General features: G+C 55.5%; 1 protein-coding gene across 4 annotated transcripts in view; it reads left to right on the top strand.

The window, feature by feature from the left end:
- Positions 1-20,928, top strand: part of Bcor (BCL6 corepressor) — a 47,793-nt gene that overhangs the window by 17,562 nt on the left and 9,303 nt on the right. The window contains exons 2-10 of one of the 4 annotated variants that reach the window (XM_027927336.3): positions 2,238-2,363; positions 3,630-3,708; positions 4,720-7,563; positions 8,228-8,281; positions 8,779-8,965; positions 14,982-15,245; positions 15,738-15,980; positions 16,528-16,850; positions 17,149-17,403. In XM_027927336.3, the coding sequence (XP_027783137.1) occupies positions 2,278-2,363; positions 3,630-3,708; positions 4,720-7,563; positions 8,228-8,281; positions 8,779-8,965; positions 14,982-15,245; positions 15,738-15,980; positions 16,528-16,850; positions 17,149-17,403 (4,335 nt within the window). In that variant the 5' untranslated portion in view covers positions 2,238-2,277. Of the gene's footprint in view, positions 1-2,237; positions 2,364-3,629; positions 3,709-4,719; positions 7,564-8,227; positions 8,282-8,778; positions 8,966-14,981; positions 15,246-15,635; positions 15,981-16,527; positions 16,851-17,148; positions 17,404-20,928 lie in introns of all 4 variants that reach the window. The other 3 variants (XM_027927334.3, XM_027927338.2, XM_027927335.2) reach the window with 3 other exon arrangements.

The following is a 20,928-nucleotide window of genomic DNA, read 5'->3' as shown; positions in this document are numbered from 1 at the left end:
GGGACTACTCTGATCCTCTCTAAGGTGCCTTGAGATCACCCTTTTACCAAGGTGTCTACTTTGGGAGGTGTAGAGCGAGGCAGCTCATTTAAAGGGAAGGCCAGTTTTTAAAAACCGGGATACCACAAGATGAATTTTTTTCTTAGGCATCTGCTTCTTCTGTCTCCTTTTCTTGGGGACTTGATGGAGTAATCCTTTTGCTCCTGATGGAATTCCTGCATTTCATCCATGCATAGGAAGGGGATGGCATAATATGGGCACTGCCACTGCCCAACCACCAGGACACACCAAGGAATGATAGTCTGCTTTCTTATTAGACCACCCAGAAGGTCTGTCCTTTTGTTAAAAGGGGCAGCGGAGATTAGGAAGGGGACCCTCGGTGGGATGTGCCCTGTGGTCTGCCACGCACTGTGCTGCAGGCCTTCCCGTTTGCTTTGTTTATTTAGAAGATGGGAGAAGAGCCCATGAGGTCCCCCTCCACCTTCCCTGACACCTGAGTCAGTCGTTTTGGGGTGCTGTGGCTAACCCCTCAGAAATGCTCCAGTCTGTCTGAAGAAAAGACCCTTTCTAGGGAAATAGCTTCTCAGAAGCCCACCCTGCCTGGCACCTCTGCAGATTGCTGCCTGTCCCTCGGCCCTTCCTTCCTTCCTTCCCTTCCCGATTCATTGTTGAGCTGTAACTCTGTGTGGTGTGTCGGTGCGAGTGGATTGTGATTAACAGACGTTGTTCTGTGGATGGGGGCTGGTGGGGGATGCTGGTGGACAAAAGACCTAGTTAGGACAAAGAAATGAAGAAGGATAGCCTGGCTTTGGGATTCTGCCCTCCTGGGTGCTCCCCCAACCCCCAGCTCCCCGTCACTGTGGCAGAAGAGTCCCTGGACCTGGTTCCTCCAACCAACCGACCTGGCAGTCTGCTCCTCCGTGTGCTAAAGTGTAAAAGCAAGCATTTGCATATTTTCTCCTGCTAACAAAGGAAATGTGTCGACTTAGGGAACATTTGGGCTTTCGGAAACTGTGTGGGTGGGTGTGTGAGGGAGGAGAGAGAAAAGTTCCCCTGATGATCTGCACACCAATTATTTCACACTCAGGTTTTAGTCCCGTGGAAAAAGGCCGTGGCTGGCCCCGGACAAGGGAAACTGAGATGTGTTTGTGAGCAGGGAATTGCCAAGGGCCATCGGTCCCAGGCATTAAAGGCTCCCCTACTTATTAACCCAGCATTTAACAGCAGGATATGGGCTGAAGCGCAGTCAAAAGAAACGGCTCAACCTCCAAAGAGCAATTAAAATCCTGCACGAGGATAAATCACGCGCCGTGATAATCCTGTTAATAAAATGCAGCTTGTCCTGACCCTTCACTCATGCAGCAAACTAGAATGTGATGTGGGTGGGGGCGGTGGGCAGAGAAGGTAAGGGGGCGGGGCCGTGGCCTGGGCTCCTCCGCCTCGGCAGCCCTCCCCTCCCTGGAGGTGGGCAATGGGTGGCTTTGGCCAGCTCTCCCATGTGCCAGCGGCTCCCAGCCCATCAGCCTGGGCTGCAAAGACTTCTGCGCTCGCTAATGATTTCTTGTCCCCAGCGAGCAGGCGTCATTGAATTACTCAGCCTCCTCCCTCTGCAGCTCCAAGGCAGAACCACCCAGGCAAAACCACCCGGGTTAGGTGCTTAATCTAATCTAGGGCTCTGGTGGGGCAGCCCGGCAGCCCCCCGCCCCGGTTTCACCCTCCACCTGGAAGTTGCACACGCAGCAACCTTGGAAATGCAGCCCTGGGAACCCAGCAGAGTTTGAGCCCTGGACCTGCCGCCAGTACCTCGCTCTTGTGCCTTTGACGACAGCCCCAGGGAGGGTCAGTGCATGCTTGCCAGTGATCTGGCACCCACAGCACTGGTCCCTGTGGCTCTTGCCACAGCGCCCCCCCCCCCCTTGGATAAACACTTCTTTCTGTAGCAAGTGGCAAGAATGAATGCTTCTTTCTTGACCACCGTACACTTTGAAAGGCTGGGAAAGGGGAGAGCTGGCGCAGTGACGTGGGCTGTTTCTCTTTAATCTGCAGCCCTCCCCCACTGCCCCCTGCCAGGGAAGCCTCGTCCCCCTGGCTGAATATGGGGGTCAGGTGGGTCCTCCTGCAGCCATCTGTATACCATGCAGCACAGCCTGTACGGGTTGCCTTGAGAGAGGCCTTCTCTACTTCGCTTTCCTCAACCTCCTGCGAATTTTTTTTTCCTTTTTCTCTTTTTGAAACAGACTAGACGCTTGAAGGCAAGCTGCCATCCAAGAGGACGACATGCTCTCAGCAACCCCCCTGTATGGGAACGTTCACAGCTGGATGAACAGCGAGCGGGTCCGCATGTGTGGGACTAGCGAAGACAGGTGAAGGCGCATGCCCGGCCGGTCCTGGGGAGGGAGAGCTCCCCTGCTCCCCTGCACTCCTGAGCAGAGCACCTCACAGCCGCAGGGGCCCCGGCAGGGCTGGGGGAGAGCCATCTCCTGCCTGGCTGGCGGCCCTTGATTTACAGTTGGAACAGGCAACCTGGCTCAGCGAAGCATTGCCGCCCTTTAAAAGATTAGCCCCTAAAGCGGCCTTTCCGTGCACTTTCGTCCTTAATTTATTATTTCATATTTATGAAGGAGAATTAATCCCAGTCTAGATGCTGCTTTAACTCTAAATGTCAGGAGTGTGGGCCCAGGTGCATCGGCATTCCATGCGCTTTTAAAACAAATAGTTTGCTCAGTAATAAACGGGGAGATGGCCACCCTTTCCTGCGGTGGAGCCCGGGCTGTGGGTTTGCCCTGTGCTGCCCGTTTGGTGAGGCCATTGGCCCCTGCTTTCGGATGCCCGACGGCTCTGTTATGCTTCCTGATCAATAATTTGGGAATGGGGGAGAGGCGACCTGCTGAACAGTAGACGGCCCGAGCGGCTCTTTGGGGTAATGATGAAACTTTTCCTCTGCTGCTTGTCAGCGATTCTGTCCTGGGGATTTGGAAGTTGGCATGGAGCACTTTCTTTATCGATGCGCTCTGATAACAAGTCCCAGGGCAGCCGCAGCAGCCTGGCACAGATGTGTAGCTTCCTCTTCAGCCTGGAGCAGCTGACATTTGTGTGATAGTGGTGTGTATCTCCCCCCCCAATCCTTTTGATAAAGGCAGTCGAATATGACTTCATCGTCGCCATGGAAACCCATTTTCCTAGGACATGGTCCCTAACTTTGTTTTGGGAAAAGTTTTGAAAGCCTGCCCTTGTGCTTAACACAGAAGTGGCTGGTGGCGGGGCCGGCGGCAGGCTCCCGGCTTCCACCCGGCTTGGTCTCCAGCTGTTACACTTGCCCTCCAGGACGGCTAGTGAGGATTGGCCAAGCCAACGCGGCCTCTCTAGAGAGAAAAACATCTCCTGGGAGAAACAGATGTGCTTCAATTTCTGACTTGCCCTCCTCGGGGACATGTTCCATTGGTGTCCCCCACTATCGGGCCTTTCCTGTTTTTCCTCGCTGTTTTGGAGGCAACTTTCAAAGTGGGTCATCTGGGGGTTAAGGACAGTCAAAAGTCTGGGATTAGTGGGAACTGGTCTGGTCTGGGGAGATCTGGGAAAGAAGGATTCAGTAAGGAATGTTTTCATGAAGTTTGTGTCCTTTTAAATAGGAAAATTCCTGTAAATGATGGTGACGCTTCAAAAGCCAGACTGGAACTGAGAGAAGAGAACCCCTTGAACCACAACGTGGTAAGAGATTAATGGCATCTGTTGATGTGATATCTGAATATCAGTGATCTGTAATCAATCGTGCATTAATTTGCATGACATTAAGGGGCTTGGCGAGGGAGGGCTTCCAGGCTAAGCCATATAGAAAGCCCTGCTGCCTTGCCCTCTGGGCGATGCACCCATTTTGGGGGTTTTGCTTTTCTCCCCCAGTACTGGGGATGAACCCAGGGCTTCATGCATGCTAGGCAGGCGCTCCACCACTGAGCCCCATCTCCACCCAGTGTACCCTTTTTGACATGCTTCACCCCCTGAGGCCCCCCCATGGTTCAGGTCCTGGTGAGGTGTGTGCCACCCGGGTGCACCCAGCTGGGTAAGTTTCCAGCCTCCCAGTATCCCCTTAGGGTTTACCTTTCCAGTAAGATGTAAAACACGACTGTGTCTCTGGGCACCAGGGAGAGGAAGTCAAAAGACGCAGCCACAGTTTGACCCCTGGCCTCTTTATTGATTTAGAAATCAGACAGCTAAAGCCGTCCATTGCTGTGTCCCACTGCAGATTGTTTTCTTGTCGTGTTCAGTGATGCCTTCCTATGACTGGGAAAAACAAAGTGACCGTTCCTCCCTCCCCTTAAACCTTCCCGGGCCCTGGAGGGACCAGAGAGCCCTGGGCCCCATGAGAGGGTGCAGAGAAGACTGTGATTGGTGTCTTCTCTGGGTTACAGTCAAGAATTTTTGCTGAAAGGGTGAATTGTCCAGAGTTCATAGATGGCTGAATGAACGGGTGGGCCTCTAGTCCAGAGGGAGGAGGCTTTGTGTTTTCACGGTACTGGAGTGAGCCAGGTTGAGGGGCGGGCTGCAAAGGGCTGGGGGAGCGGGGAGGGGCCGTGAGCCTCAGGATTCCTGCCCTCAACCTTTTCCGGTGGGGATGTTAAGGCTGATGTCCTGGGACCCGGCTGGGGGTGTCTCTTCAGGGTAGTGCTACTGCTTTTTGTAATGACTGTCCCAAGTAATCGGCGTGTCCATTTCTCTGCAAAGGTGGATGCGAGCACGGCCCATCGGATCGATGGCCTGGCTGCGCTGAGCATGGACCGCAGCAGCCTCATCCGGGAAGGCCTCCGGGTCCCCGGAAACATTGTGTACTCCAGCTTGTGTGGACTGGGCTCCGAGAAGGGCCGGGAGGCCGCTGCAAGCACTCTCGGAGGCCTCGGGTTTTCTTCGGAAAGGAATCCAGAGATGCAGTTCAAGCCCAATACGCCCGAGACCGTGGAGCCGCCCTCCGTCTCCGGAAAGGCCCCCAATGGCTTCAGTGCTATGTACAAAACTCCGCCTGGAATACAAAAAAGTGCTGTGGCCACAGCAGAAACCCTGGGCTTGGACAGGCCCACCAGCGACAAACAGAGCCCTCTCAACATCAATGGTGCTAGTTACCTGCGGCTGCCCTGGGTCAACCCTTACATGGAGGGCGCCACGCCAGCCATCTACCCTTTCCTCGACTCGCCAAATAAGTATTCCCTGAACATGTACAAGGCCTTGCTACCTCAGCAGTCCTACAGCCTGGCCCAGCCGCTGTACTCCCCCGTGTGCACCAACGGGGAGCGCTTTCTCTACCTGCCGCCGCCCCACTACGTCAGTCCCCACATCCCTTCATCCTTGGCCTCTCCCATGAGGCTCTCTACACCCTCGGCCTCCCCGGCCATCCCGCCTCTCGTCCACTGCCCAGACAAAAGCCTCCCGTGGAAGATGGGCGTCAGTCCCGGGAACCCCGTCGATTCCCACGCCTATCCCCACATCCAGAACAGCAAACAGCCCAGGGTGCCCTCTGCGAAGGCGGTCACCAGCGGCTTGCCAGGGGACTCCGCTCTCCTGCTGCCTCCGTCGCCGCGGCCCTCGCCCCGTGTCCACCTTCCCAGCCAGCCTGCCGCAGACACCTACTCCGAGTTCCATAAGCACTACGCCAGGCTGTCCACCTCCCCCTCGGTCACCCTGTCGAAGCCATACATGACGGTCAGCAGCGAGTTCCCCATGAGCCGGCTCTCCAACGGCAAGTATTCCAAAGCGTCAGAGGGCGGAGAGGGTGCCCAGCCGGTGCCCGGGCACACCCGGAAGACAACGGTTCAAGACAGAAAGGACGGGGGCTCGCCGCCTCTGTTGGAGAAGCAGACCGTTACCAAAGACGTCACAGATAAGCCGCTGGACTTGTCTTCTAAAGTCGTAGATGTGGATGCTTCCAAAGCTGACCACATGAAGAAGATGGCCCCCACCGTGCTGGTTCACAGCAGGGCTGCAAGCGGCCTCGTGCTGTCCGGAAGTGAGATTCCAAAAGAAACATTATCTCCTCCAGGAAATGGCTGTGCTATCTATAGATCTGAGATCATTAGCACTGCGCCCTCATCCTGGGTGGTGCCGGGGCCAAGTCCCAACGAGGAGACCAATGGCAAAAGCATGTCGCTGAAAAACAAGGCGTTGGACTGGGCCATACCACAGCAGCGGAGCTCCTCGTGTCCCCGCATGGGTGGCACAGACGCCGTGATCACTAATGTGTCAGGGGCAGTGTCGAGCGCGGGCCGCCCAGCCTCGGCATCGCCAGCGCCCAATGCCAATGCAGATGGCACCAAGACCAGCAGGAGCTCCGTGGACACCACGCCGTCCGTCATTCAGCACGTGGGCCAGCCCCCGACCACGCCCGCCAAGCATGGTGGCAGCACCAGCAGCAAGGGTGCCAAAGCCAGCAACCCAGAACCGACTTTCAAAGCAAGCGAGAACGGGCTCCCGCCAAGCTCCATCTTTCTGTCTCCAAACGAGGCATTCAGGTCCCCACCGATCCCCTACCCCAGAAGTTACCTCCCTTACCCGGCCCCTGAGGGCATCGCAATCAGTCCGCTGTCCTTACACGGCAAAGGACCCGTGTACCCTCACCCTGTTTTGTTACCCAACGGCAGTCTGTTTCCCGGGCACCTTGCCCCAAAGCCTGGCCTGCCCTACGGGCTGCCCACGGGCCGGCCAGAGTTTGTGACCTACCAAGACGCCCTGGGGTTGGGCATGGTACATCCCATGTTGATCCCGCACACCCCCATCGAGATCACTAAAGAGGAGAAACCAGAGAGGCGGTCCCGGTCCCATGAGAGAGCCCGCTACGAGGACCCCACCCTCCGCAGCCGCTTCTCAGAGATCTTGGAAGCCAACAGCAGCAAGCTGCACCCTGAGGTTCCCGCCGACAAGACCCCAAAGCCGAACCCTAGCTGGAGTCAAGGGAAGACGGTCGTCAAAAGCGACAAGCTTGTCTACGTCGACCTCCTCCGAGAAGAATCGGATGCCAAGACGGAGGCCAATGTGTCCAAACCCAGCTTTGCGGCCGAGAGCGTTGGCCAGAGCGCAGAGCCCGCCAAGCCCCCGGCCGAGCCGGGCCTGCAGCAGCACCGGGATTTCATGGCCCTGAGAGAGGAGCTGGGGCGCATCGGCGACTTCCACGAGGCCTACGCCTTCAAACAGGCCTCAGGCCAGCCCGTGTTCAGCGTGGGCAAGGACAGCGCTCCCGCAGGAGCCAACAAGGAGAGCCTGGGGATGCCGGTCGCAGCTCCGTTCCTGGAGCCAACTCTGGGGAGCGACGGCCCCACCGTGACTTTTGGTAAAAGCCAAGAGGATCCCAAACCATTTTGCATGGGTGGCGCCCCTCCGAGTGTGGACGTCACCCCCACCTATACCAAAGATGGAGCTGACGAGGCCGAATCCAACGATGGCAAAGTTCTGAAACCAAAGCCATCTAAGCTGGCCAAGAGAATCGCCAACTCGGCCGGTTACGTGGGGGACCGATTCAAGTGTGTCACGACCGAACTGTATGCAGATTCCAGCCAGCTCAGCCGGGAGCAGCGGGCACTGCAGGTGAGCCCCCCACCCGCATCTCAGTACCTTTATTGGTTGTCAGTTTTGTAATGTGCACAGAGGATTGGGGGCGGGGCAGTCGGGTAGGGCAGGGCTGCAGGCAGATTGGGTTAATGGAGCTTATGGTGATTTGAATGTGTGCAAGGGTGCTCAGAGCGAGTGGTAGCTCAGCTCTTCAGAGCCGAGCTTCGTGTGTCTGGATACTTTTAAGATTATTCTGTAGATTATGAGAGAACTCCACTGGAATGCTGATAAGTTTTAATTATTATGAAGGCTGTCTAAAGACTGCATGACGTTTACCTATCAATTGCTTTGATTTCTCTGCCTGTAAGATAACAAATAGATAGAAGCGCTGCCTTAGAATGCCTTACTTGATACTTGCTGGAGATGTGTAGCAGCCGCATGTCTATGGGAATCTTGCAGTTTTTTTTCACCAAAAAGAAAGAGAAAAAGAAAGCTCGCTTAAAGGGATAGAGTATGTATTTAATTTGCTAGTGAATTATGATAGATGTTGTGTAGGAATTTCCTTAAGATATTTTACTTTTAATTAAAAGATGAATAAAGCCAAATTGTTTTGCAATGTTAAGAAAAAAATTGGTTTATGCTTATAAAAATGGATGAAGTTATCTAAATGATCCATTGAGTGCCCATTTTAATTACATAGATGGAAGGATTACAAGAGGACAGTATTTTATGTCTACCTGCTGCTTACTGTGAGGTCAGTTCTTCAAATTTTTATTACTAGAATCTTCCATAAACCTTTTTGAGTTAAATTTCATTTCCAAATATACAAAGGGAAGTTTGTGGGCCATGGTCGTCTTTATTCATTGTGCATTTTTGTTTCCTTTCTGTTGTGTTTTTTTTTTCTTTTGTTTTCTTTGCGTTGTGTTTTTGTTTTGTTTTATTTACCTTCCAAAGAGAATGTCTGTCTCTGCAACAGTGTATGTGTGGATATGCATACACACCACATCTGTATCTATACACACACACACACACGACTTTATGGATAAAGAATGTGTGGCTACTTTCATATAGATACTCTTAAATTTTATCTGTTAAACTTTAAAATATCTGAGTTGTATCTCGTAAATTGTGGTTGGTTTTGGGCAAACTTTTCTTTGAAATTACTTTCCTTTAGTGTAAGGCGCGTGAACTCGCTCTCATGGTAAGGTGTGTGTTCTCTTTTTTTTTCTCCCGTCTCCGTTCTCTTTCTAGCGTGCAATGATGCGCTTCTCAGAGTTGGAGATGAAAGAGAGAGAAGGTGGCCACCCAGCAACCAAAGATTCCGAGGTGTGCAAGTTCAGCCCAGCCGACTGGGAAAGGTTGAAAGGAAATCAGGACAAAAAGCCAAAGTCGGTCACCCTGGAGGAGGCCATTGCCGACCAGAACGACAGCGAGCGATGTAAGTTAAACCGAGCGGCTGGCTTGTGGTACCCTGTGGGTGAGAAAGAACGGGACCACCCTGCTCCTGGCACCTGGGGAGGCGAGAGGAAGCCCCTTGTGGATGGTGGCCCGAGGTCCAGTTGGTGGTGACTTGGAGACGTGGGCTGTTTTGCCACCTTTGGAAGCAAGGAAGGGCTAATAGTCTTTTCAAATGTCATAGCAGGTAGATAGGAATGGGGTGACTGCAAAAGACTCTTCCTGGGACCCATCTTTTCAGAGAAATACCTGGTCCTGTAGTTAGCGACACTCCAGGACACTGCAGGCCACAGGCCACTCGTGGTAGGGGTCAGTAGCGGTGGAATGGCACTGCTGGCACCCACGGGGACCAGTCTGCTCCGGAATGGAGAGCACCCGTTTTCTCCTTCCAGAGGTGTAGATTTTGTCGGAACCCGGATGAGGGCGATGAAACACACCATAGTGAGCTCAGCCGTTAGCTGCATTTGCCATTTGGGGGAGTAGGCAACAGAATCCAAGAGAACGTGGCATATGCATGAGGTGGCTCTGTCCACCAGACAGGTGGTTTATGTCCTAGAGGTGAAACGGGGGCTGAAAGTGTCCTCAGGACACTCTGCAGTCGCAACAGGCACTGAGGGTTGACTTAGGCAGTCACTCCTGAGACTTCCCAGGACAAGAGAGGTTTTGGCGTCTATTGGAGAAGGTTTTGGCGTCTATTGGAGAAGGTTTTGTCTTCATTCTTGAACACGCATGTGAACGACAGACCTCAGATGTTTTTCTCACCAAGGTGAAGTCTGGTGTCTGGGTGAATATGGAAGAGGGTGGGTACAAAACCCTCCATAGACAGGTTGGTCACACATACTGGGTGCCTCTGAGAGCTTCGTTCCATTAGTCACCGTGGGTTTGGTGCTCCTGGCACACTTGGCCGTGCCTGATGGAGTTGCGGGGAGATCTGTGTTCGGGGATGGGGGTGCCAGAGCACGCCCTTCTTGCCTTCGGTGCAATGGAGGCCACTGGCCAGGCTCCAAGTTGGGCTACACCGGGACCCCTCTGTTGGGAGTTAGTCCTGAAGAAGTTAGTTTTGTTGCTAGCGAGTGGTGGCCTTCCGCAGGCGGCAGGATCTCTTGATGGACCTGAACTTGCCTTACACACCACCTCACAGGGTGGATATATGGGGCACTGGAGGGTCCAGGTCACTCTTAGGCATAGTGACAGAGACTGCCTTCCTGCTGTCCTTCGTTCTAAGTTGCTGGGAAACACTGGCTCTTGAGAAGGTTTCTCAGACCCGAGCCGTGGGCGACATGGGCTTGAGATGGACTCGAAGGCAAGGTGTTTGTGGAAGGGCCGTCTGTCCCCAGAGGAGAAGCCCCTCTGTGTTGTGAGTGGATGGCAAATGACTCCAGAGGAAGGGGTGGGGACTTGCCAAACCAGGGTGACTGCTGCCCTCAAAGGCAAACCTGAGTACAGCCCTCCGCCCCTGCCTGCTTCCCAGAGGTTCTCGTCCCTCCCTTCTCCTGCTGAACCTGGAGGCCTGAAACGGGGTGCTGGCAGGGAGCGAGTGTTGAATGATTCCTCCCTGTCCCCTAAGCCCGTCCCAGCTGCACACAGCTGCTCTGTTCCTGGGCCCGCAGCACAAGGCCCCGTGGGCTGGGGAGCCAGGAGTCCACCCGGTGCTTCTCAGTGGCAGAGAGGGCAGGAGGAGGGCTGGGAAGGTGCAGGGCTCATTTGAAGAAGGAGGTGGGTCGTCATCTCCAGACCCTCTAGGGACGTGGGATTTGTGGTTGACCAGGAGTCGTTTCCCTTAGTGCTGCTGCCACCGCCTCATTCAGGGACCGCACTTGCTGGAGCCATCCAGGTGCAAATGAACAGCACGCCTCGGGTGGCCCTCCTGCCTGCCTGGGTCTCTTCCACGGTCTTCTCCCGCGTGTCACCGCAGGCAGGAGCCAAACTGTATGCCTACGGAAGGCGGGGTGCACCAGTAGGGTATAGGACACCTCCCCCAGACTGTCCCTTTCATTTCTTCGTTATGGTAGCAGGGGTGCTGGGCCCAGTTTTTATTTTAGAGGTTGAACAAATGAGCAAGGAGGCCTCCCCACACTCACATTCGTTGGTAGGAAGCGCCAATGGCATTTTGAAGACAGGAGAAGGGACAAGGGGCCGTTTGACCCCTTTTTTGCTGAACAGGGGTGACTCTCTGTGTCCCTGAGTCAAGGAGGGCTGCGCGGGACTTCCTGGCTTGTGACACTTCTCCCTGTCAGGAGACTACCAGCGAGTCTGTGACCCACGTTGAGTTTGGAGCAGAGACACCAATGCCCTGGCTGTGGTGGGCGCCAGTTGCAGCAAGGTCAGCCTCCGCTGCCAGTGGTGGGGCTGTCCGCAGACTGAAGTGACCTCTTGGGCGACCCCCCCAAAGCCTCCAGCTCTCGCGTGTTGTGTAGGGCTCGCTGGGCATGGCTGCCACAGTGGTGAAGTCGCTTTGTTGCCACGGTGACTTGTAAATGTTGCCATGGCGATGCTTCTGAGAGGTACTGCTATGGCACAACCATGATAGATTATGGGATGTATGTGCTGCAAGTCATATGACAGTGCTGCAGGGAGCAAGTGCTAAACCATGAACGACAGTCATGGCTACATCTGCCTACATCATGTGACCAAGGGGACATGGCTGCCCACATTGAGAAGGGCCAAGAGCATGGCATCGTAGTGAGGGAGCCCACGGGTCCAGACCCCACGCCCCGTCTGCCTTCCCCCTGTGCACCCACCCCTTTGCCCCCGAGGTGACCCTGTACCGAGTGACTGGAGAAGCGCCCTTTGAGGAGGTCCAACTCAAGGTGTGCAGGAATGTGACATGGAGCTTTCCCCATAGCTGGTGGCCAGGTGCACCTTGGGCCGTCAGGGTGGATATTCTTTGGGATTATTATTGGCTCATGGAAGGTGACCCTAACATAAGGTCTTGGGGGGCTTCACTGAAGGGAACCCAGGGCCTCCCATATGCTAGGCAAGAGCTCTCCCAAGGAGCTTCATCTGCAGCCTCACTCAAGGGAGTTGGAATCTTTGTCCCCAGAGACATAGGGGGAGGGGGAGGATAGACCCAGTTTGGGAAGAGATGAGGAGAAAGCGGCCGCGCTATGGCAGGACGCAGTCTCGGCGACTGGCAATAGTTTGGGATGGGGAACCTCAGGTATTGGCCCCTCAGGACAAGGCAGGAGGGGACTGGCCACATGGTGAGCCCTGGCCTGCAGGGCACAGGAGCAGCAGCCTGAGATGAATGGGAAACAGTGGGGAGGCGAGTGCACAGTGCACCCCTCCTCACCTGCCCCCACAGTGGGCAGTTTTTCCCAGATGGAGGACCCCAGCAGAGACAGGCAACAAGGCCTCTCATCTCATGGGGTGCTCCTGTTCAGCAAGCAGGGAGACAGGTCCTTTAGGTCACCACCTGCGCCGTGAAGTAGGTGATCTCAAGTCTTCCAGGTGGTTTCCTGTGGGTGGAAGATACTGGCAGTTTTCCTAAAAGGTCGAGTGGGTGTGATCTATTCATCCCACTGTTAAGGAAGTTGACAGTGAGGCTGAAAATTTAAGTTGAAAACCCCTCAGAGAGAGACCCTTTCGACCAGGGCCAGACTGTTAGAAACACAGGGAGCTACCCCAGGCCTGCGATGGGAATAGTGTGACACGAGAACGCAGGAAGGGACACACTCGGGACTGTAAGATCCTTACTGATTGGGGGAGGGTGTGTTCTGCGGGAGGACCCCACACTGGCTAAGCTGCTGTTTGACACTGACCTTGGAGGCATTGTGATACTACCCAGTCTCCTTGCCAGCTACCCGGTTTGGATCATCTTCTCTATGAAAGACTAGAGGGGAGGGAGTACACTTAGAAGTTTAAAATATTGGGGCTAATGTCAGGCTGTTTGTTTTGGGTACCAGGGGTTGAACTCAGGGGCCCTTGGCCTCTGAGCCACAACCCCAGCCCTTCTTTGTATTTTATTTAGAAACAGGCCTCACTGGGTTGCTTAGGGCCTTCCTGAGTTGCTGAGGCTGGCTTTGAACTCGCAATCCTCCTGCCTCAGCCTCTGGAGCTGCTGCGATCACAAGCGTGCGCTGAAGCGCCCTGCAGGATCTTACCATCCTGCCTAAGCAGCCACTTTGCAGCCAAAGGGGGCCGAGTTGTAAAGTGGCCCTGTTACTGCCAGAGTGCTTAAGAGAGTCACAGAGCACTACAAGTGAGACCCCAGCCAGCCCTCGCCATGTGCCCTGCCAAGCTCAGTGTGGCACCCATGTGAGCTTAGACTGGAGGGTTAGGCCCCCAAGTGTCTTTTCTGGCTGCTGCCTATCTCTGTCTCAACTCCACCATGATGACAGGCCAGCCTTGGCCATATCCTGGGCTGGTATGCACCTCCAGAGGCCCACCAAGCTATTCCCTGCAGGGAGCCTGGCTGCTGAGTCCCAGGCTCCACTCTCCTGGTGCACATGATGCATCATCATCATGGAGAGCATTTGGGGAGGTGCAGCCATTCGTCAGTGAGAGCAGGCACGGGCCTGCGGGGGCCTTTCTGCCATTGAAAACACAGGCTAGCCAGGCGCCTGTAATCCCAGCACCTGCGGAGGCAGGGGGATCACAAGTTCAAGGCCAGCCTCAGCAATTTAGCAAGACCTTGTCTCAAAATAAAAGAAAACACATAGAAGAGGGCTGGGGATGTGGCTTCATAGTAGAGCGAAAGTTCAATTCCCAGTACCAAAAAGAACAAAAGGGAGCAGCAGCAGTGCGGGCAAGTCAAGGCCAAGGTGAAGTTGGAAATTTTCTGTGCAGCCAACCACCACTAGACACTGGCAATGCCCCGGAGAAACCGAGGTGGCCAGAAGCAGGGCTGATCTCGAGGAGGAGTGGTATTTGAAACGGGCTGAGGAAAGGAGAGCCGAGATCACCTTGGGAGGCTCACCCTTAGCGGTTCACCTGAAATTGACTTTGTGGATCAGCTCAGTGCTCCCAAGACAGTGGACTCCCACCATTGGGAATGTGGAGATCCTTTTCATGGGCCAAGGGTGAACACCCTAACCATACTGTGGTGGCTGTATGGTTATTTGTGTTTCATTGTAAATTGGGGTTGAAAGGGGACACCAGAGCAGTCAATGGTTATTTCTTGGACTAGAAAGCAGGAGGGGATGTTGATGTTGGGCTGATCGAAAGAAGCACCCACCTCCCACACCCCGGCACCGATAGGCCAAGTTTAAGAAGCAGAAGTGGCCCCACAGGAGGCTGAGTGAGCAGTTTTGCAAGCAACTGGCCTGACCAGGCCATCCAGACACGGCCAGCCCTGAAGGGGATGGGGTGTCTTGTCTGTAGACATGACCAGAGTCCCCTTGGGGGCTCCCCTATATCAGACCGGAAACTGGAACAGCCCCTAGCATTAGCGCTAGGCATTCTGTGTTAGCTGTCAGATTGCGCCCTTTGGAGCTGTCTCTGAACTTGGGTGTGTGCTGAGAGTCCTCGCCTGGCTGGGCTGGCCCGTCTCTGCAGCCCTGGGCCGCCTCCCGGTCCTCAACATCCCACCTCCCGGTCCTCTTTCTTCACCGTCTCTCCTGTTGACCCAAGAGAACATGGGTGGTATGTGTCCCATAGGTGACATTGGGGGGGGGTATTTAGTGTGTTTCAAAACAGTGACCTCAACAAAGGTTTCCATAGACATGTTTGCAGCCTGGCCAGCTTGGTTGGGTCTTGCTGAGAGGCCTCAAGCGCTTTCAAAGTGGCTGCACCTCACCTGCCTCCTCACGCCCCTCATGCCCCCTTTGCAAAAAGGTAGAGTGTGGGTCGGCGCCCAGGCCTTGCTTGCTGCTGTAGTTGCTGATCTGCTTGCCAAGTGTCCTTCTACTCTGTGCTAATGCAGGAGGACCCTGATCCCCCAAGAAGGGTAGCAGGTTACCCTGGGCGTGGTGGTCTTGCCTGCTCTTCCAGCCCCGCCATCTTGTGCAGACCTCGGTCTCAACCCTGCATTCCCATCTTCTCGTCCCCCATCCCTATAGGCGAGTTTACTGCTGGGAACAAACATGATCCCTTTGAAGCCCCAGAGGACAAAGACCTCCCCGTGGAGAAGTACCTGGTGGACAGGCCGCCTGTGAGCGAGCCACCCTCCTCTGAGCAGGGGGCTGCCGAGGTGCCCGGTAGTCCCACCCTCCGGCTGGACAGGAAGCGCAAAGTCTCAGGTGACAGCAGCCACACTGAGACCACTGCGGAAGAGCTGACGGAGGACCCTCTGCTGAAAGCCAAGCGAAGGCGGGTCCCCAAAGGTGAGCTCGGCCGGCTTCGGCTGCCTGCTTGGGAGGCCTGTGCATGTGGCCTCGGCGGATGGCCAGGAGATGCGGACGTGTGTGGCGCGCTGGCCCCATAGACAGCATCTGAGAGGGGGGCCACGGGGCACAGCAGTGAGCATGGCCATTCCCACACCACCTCCACAAGCCCCCACCCTGGAGCCCTGGGAAGCCGCTGCCCCCTTCCCTCCCCACCCCCCATGGCACATGCCAGCCCCAGCCCAGAGATGGCCAAAGACAAAATAGGTGACCTGCTCCAGCTGACATTGACCGCATCCCTCCCCTCCCCCACCCCATTAGTGATGTGTAAGACGGTTTGTTCTCCCCCCAGGGGGCTTTTTGATTAATTTGTAGTTATTTCTCCATTAGATGACTGGCCTGAGAGGGAAATGACAAACAGTTCCTCTAACCACTTAGAAGACCCACATTATAGTGAGCTGACCAACCTGAAGGTGTGCATTGAATTAACAGGGCTCCATCCTAAAAAGCAACGCCACCTGCTGCACCTTAGGGAACGCTGGGAGCAGCAGGTGTCCGCAGCAGAGAGCAAACCTGGCCGCCAAAGCAGGAAGGAAGTGACCCAGGCCACTCAGCCTGAGGTCACAGCCCAGGGGAATAACACCACCGAAGAGAAACCCGCCAGGAAAAGGGCAGAGGCCAAGGGCAACAGAGGCTGGACGGAAGAGTCCCTCAAGTCCAGCGACAACGAGCAAGGTAGGCGGGGGCCACCTCGACCACTGGCCCTGCTCTAGAGGGCAGGTCACTTGCTGTGGGAGGGGCTTCTTAGTGGGACCAAGGCCCCAGAAGTTGAATGTGACTAGGAGGTGGCGGGCACAGTTGTCACCATGCCCCAGCCCGTTCCCTGTGCCCTCCCCACTTCCTTCCTGACTACCCCACGGCCCGGCAGGAAGGGAAGTGTGGGTGGCCCCGGGGCCTTGCCAACCTCGGGCTGTCTCCAGTTACCAGTCCCCAGGTTCCCTGTGGATGGGGTGGCCGAGCCTGGAGAGCTGGCTTCGGTCCTCTTGTCCTGGCCCTTTGAAGAAACTTGCCACTTGGCATCTTGTGGGTTAACCTATTTGCCATTTGAATGTGGGATAATTAAAATATTAATGCTTTGAAAACATAATTGGTATATCTCCAAAAACTGAAGCCGCTCCAGTGATCAGTGCTCACAATGGGCTTTTCTCCCTGCACCGGCTACAGCTGTGTAACGCCTGCCTCTCTGTCCCTGTCCTGTCCCTGCGCCCGCCCCCGTCTGCAGGCCTGCCTGTGTTCTCCGGCTCCCCGCCCATGAAGAGCCTTTCATCCAGCAACGCGAGCGGCAGAAAGCAGACTCAGCCAAGCTGCACGCCGGCCTCGAGGCCTCCTGCCAAACAGCAGAAAATTAAAGACAGCCAGAAGACAGATGTGCCGAGCGCCGACGAGGCCGACGGCCAGGCGGCCGCCTTGCTGCACAAGGACCCCGAGAACAGCGAGAAGCCGTCCGGCAAGAGACTGTGCAAAACTAAGCACTTGATCCCACAGGAGCCCAGGCGGAGCTCGGCGCTGACCGGGGACTACTACGTGGACAACTCGGACGGCAAGGTAGCACCTCTGGGCCAGGGCCGCCTTGTCCTCAGACTCCTGCCTCCACCCCGCCCCCAGGTCCCTCCTGTCCTGGGGGGGAGGCATGTCTTGGGGTGGCAGCACAGTTTTAAACTAGTAAGAATGAAACCCCTGCCCCAGCCCTCCTCTGATAGGCTCCCCCCACCCCAGCTGTCTCCCCCCCAAAAAAAGACCAGGAGAAAAAAACAGGTCTTACACTCTGGGGGCAGGAGGGCAAGTGGCCTGGGGGTGTTGAAGGGACACCGACTCAAGTGTGCTCCACCTGATTTCCTAACAGGTGACTGTCCGGAGAGTCCGAAAGCGACCTGAGCCCACTTCGGACTACGATCTGTCACCGGCCAAGCAGGAGCCAAAGCCCTTGGACCGCTTGCAGCAGTTGCTACCAGCCCCCCAGTCCACGCAGCTGCCTCGCGCCAGTTCCCCACAGGAGACCACCCAGTCTCGCCCGATGCCACCAGAGGCACGGAGGCTTATTGTCAACAAGAACGCCGGGGAGACCCTTCTGCAGCGGGCAGCCCGTCTTGGCTATGAGGTGAGTGTCCATGCGGGCATTCTGGGTTCCACTGCGCCCAGCAGAGGCGGTGGCAGCTTCAGGTTGGGGGCGCTGGCTGGGGCTGGGGGATTTGGAGACCAGCCCAAACCCCACCCCCGCATCAGGGGGCTGGGCCACATGGCAGCAGGATGTTGGTGTCAGCTGGTTTGCTGTGTCTTTGGCTTGTTCAGTGGCAGTAGGAAAAGAAAGGCCCCTCTGATGTTCAGGTGTGTGCCGGCAGGTAGGCTGCTGGCCTCCCCACTCACTCCCTCGCCTCTGATAGAAAGTCTGACATAACCCAGGCCTCGCAGCTGGGGGAAGTTTGAATGCGCCCTTTGGATTCAGATGTGCGAGGGGAGAGACCAGACAGAGGGGAAGAGACTGGTTTTGGAGTTGCTTGTGCTGTTGCTGGTGGAGGGGATGGCCTTCCGTGACAAGCACAAAGTGGTTGTGCAGGGTTGGGGCACTGGCCCTCTGAGGTGGGGGAAGGCAAGGCCCACCTGAGTGGTGTCTTAATGAGTAGCCTCTGGGCTTTGCCCCAGGTTCACTGTTCCTTCCCACCACCTGTCCCGCAGGTTTGGCTTGGCTTGGCTGGGCTGACCTTGGCCACCATAGCTCATAGGGACTGCAAGCTTTTCCTAAGCCCACATGATCACAAGGCACTCACCTTTGTGTCATAGCTACTGGTATTATCCCCCTATCCCTCGTATCAGATGAGGAAACTGAGCCCCCAAAGGCTTCAGCAACTTGGAGAGATAATAATCAGCAGGGCTCTGAACCCCAGCCCCCCAGACTAGCTCTGGTTGGAGCGGCCCCTGCGCGCCTCCCCACCACACACTTGTCAGTTGAAGTTGTAGTGTAAAGGCCCACAGGGCCAAGGTGGTTTTGATGCTGGCATCAGTCCTCTGGGAGTTGGATGGGGAATATAAACTGCAGCTCGGGGAGCCAAGCAGGGGGGTGCAGGGGTGCCCAGGTGGAGGCTGCTGGCGGGCTGCGCTGAGGCCCAGGCGTTCGCAGGAGCCTGGCTCCCATATCTTGACTCTGCTGCTGTCTACTGTGCCTTGACCCTTTTTTTTTCTTTTTCTTTTTCTTGGGGGGAGGGGGTACTAGGGATTGAACCTAGCCACATCCCTAGACCTTTTATATTTTATTTTGAGATGCGTCTATCTAAGTTGCTGAGGCTGGCTTTGAACTCACGATCCTCCGATCCTCCTGCCTCAGCCTCCGGAGCCACTGGGATTACAGGCATGCGCCACCTCACCTGGCTCCTGGAACTTTCTTGGGGCTCACCAAAGCCACAGGTCACCCCTTGACCTAGAGCCCACCCCAGAGGCATGGCCGAAAGGGTAGCAACTTGGAAGTTGCTTCTCACCTCCAGGACAGTCCTTTGAAGTGCCAGCAGGGTGTTTTGGGTTGTATGTGCCATTGTTTGTACCTCCTGTCTCTTTGGGACTGTCTGGATGATCTTGGCAAGAACTCTCTGGAAGGACTTGGTAATTAGTTCAGTTACTTGTGGATTAAATTTGAGTGGCAACCAATCCATCCCCCACAAGCTGAGCTAGGAGAACAGGGCAGGTGCCAGGCCTTGCCTTCCGAGGAGCAAGGCCACCCACCACTGACTGTGACTTATGCTTCCCACAAGCACTGAGGGCGAGGGAGGGAGGGAGGGCAGCCAGAGCCTGTGTCCCTGGGGTGGGGTGGGGTGGGGGTGTTTCTGGCCTGACCTTTGATCTTGGCTTCTTTTGCTCCAGTCTCACCCCTTCTGTGTCCTCTGAGGTACAGTTTCCTACTTCCAGTGGGTGGGTTTGAGGGCCTAGACCAAGGAGAACTTGAACTACACTTTTTAGGCTACTGAGCCTTTAATGGCCTTGGGAATGTTTGCATAAGGACAACTCCCCACCTGCTTCAAATGTAAATTGCAGTATGTAAATGTCACAGGTCACCCTTCTTCTTGCCAATTGTTTTAACTACTAGATAAAGCTTCTCTCCTGATTTGTGAGGCAGCATTGGCAATGTTGGCTGGTGGGCTATGCCCACGCAGCCATTTACATACCCCTTTCCTGGGTAAGGTGCCTTTGGAACCCTAGCTTTGGGAGTGGTTTCCCAGGGGTCTTATTGTTTCCCACTTTGCATAAAAGCTACCCCCAGGAATCCAAAAGGTAATGGAGCTTTCCTCCCTGTTCCTCTGGCTCCCTAGAAACACCCTCTCCCTTTCTGTCTTAACTAGACCTCCGGAAAGACCAGACCCCCTGGAACCTCTCCCTCCTGCTGGGGAGGCCTGGTTCTGGGGCTCAAATGCCAGTGTTTAACCACTTGCTTGTGCATTTAGTGGTGGTGGTTAAATTTTCTATGAATTGAATAAATCATGTTTTTAAAAAAGTTAATGAGGCATTTAATTAATTAACAATGTCGGGTTTATGGCCTTTATGGTTACATTTTGCGGTTAATGGCATTCGGCTTATAGCTGCTTAACAAAATTGTCCAACAAAAACAGTTTGATTTTGTTTGGGAACAGGAGGGCTGCCTTCCTTGTTCCCATTTCCAGCATAGAAAAGGAGCCAGAAACGCGTCTTCGCCACTCTCTGTGTTGGTAACAGCGGTCGCGCCATCTTTGAAGCCAGCTAGGAATGCACCTTTAGCCCTCTTGACCCCAATAGACAGGGTCGGAGGGATGGTGGTCACAGCTGGACCCCAGCCCTCTATCCCGGGCCCTTGGCTGGGCCTTTGGAATCTCCCCAGCAGACCAGGTAGCGGAAAGCCTGAGTGCCAGGCCCAGGGCTTCATGCTCATTGAACTTGGGGTTAACTCAGTCTCCGAGTGTAGCAGGAGCCCTTCCCCTTCCTCTTCCTGATCGCTGAGGTTGCTGTGGGCCACCCGGGGCAGAGGGGCAGTACTGTGCCCAGTAGTGCTTCCCAGCGGAACCGCCTGGGGATGGCTCCTGCTTCCTCCAGGAACAGGTGCCTTCCCTTCGGCTCCGGGGCCCTTCGCTTGGAGGTTCCCTCCCATCAGCCCTAGTGGCCGTGAAGGTTTCCAGGTGAAGGCCATAATTGTCAGAACAAATAACCCTCAGGGTTGGGAGGACACCAGGCAGGCCGCCGGGACCCACGGAAATTGATCTGTGCACAGCGGTCGGCGCGCTCAGAACTGCTCCCGGGTCACCTGCCGGGGCCTCTCCCTGGCTGAGGCGCACAACTCATTAGCTTGCAGCCATCCACTCGAGGCCGGCTCGGGAGGGCCTGCTAAAAGAGCAGCGGCTTCATGCGGTATCCTGGATACCAGCGCTCGGGGCAGGTGGCCGGGGAGCTCAGAGGACTGTGGGCTATCTGGCAGGTTAGGACGCCAAGGAAGATGCTTCCGTGGGCACGCCTCGGCTCCTCCTCCTCTTGCTTGGGAAGGGAGCTGTCACAGTGACCTGAAGCAACAGGGCACGGGTGGCCAGGTTGGCCAGTGTGTGTGCAGCCTTCGCTTCATATGGGAGGGGGGTCTGGAACATTCTAGTTAGCACCCAAGCAAGCCCTCGCCTTT

Source organism: Marmota flaviventris, chromosome X, assembly GCF_047511675.1.
Source record: "Marmota flaviventris isolate mMarFla1 chromosome X, mMarFla1.hap1, whole genome shotgun sequence".
Lineage (NCBI taxonomy): Eukaryota > Metazoa > Chordata > Mammalia > Rodentia > Sciuridae > Marmota > Marmota flaviventris.
This window is presented reverse-complemented; position numbering and strand designations above follow the sequence as displayed.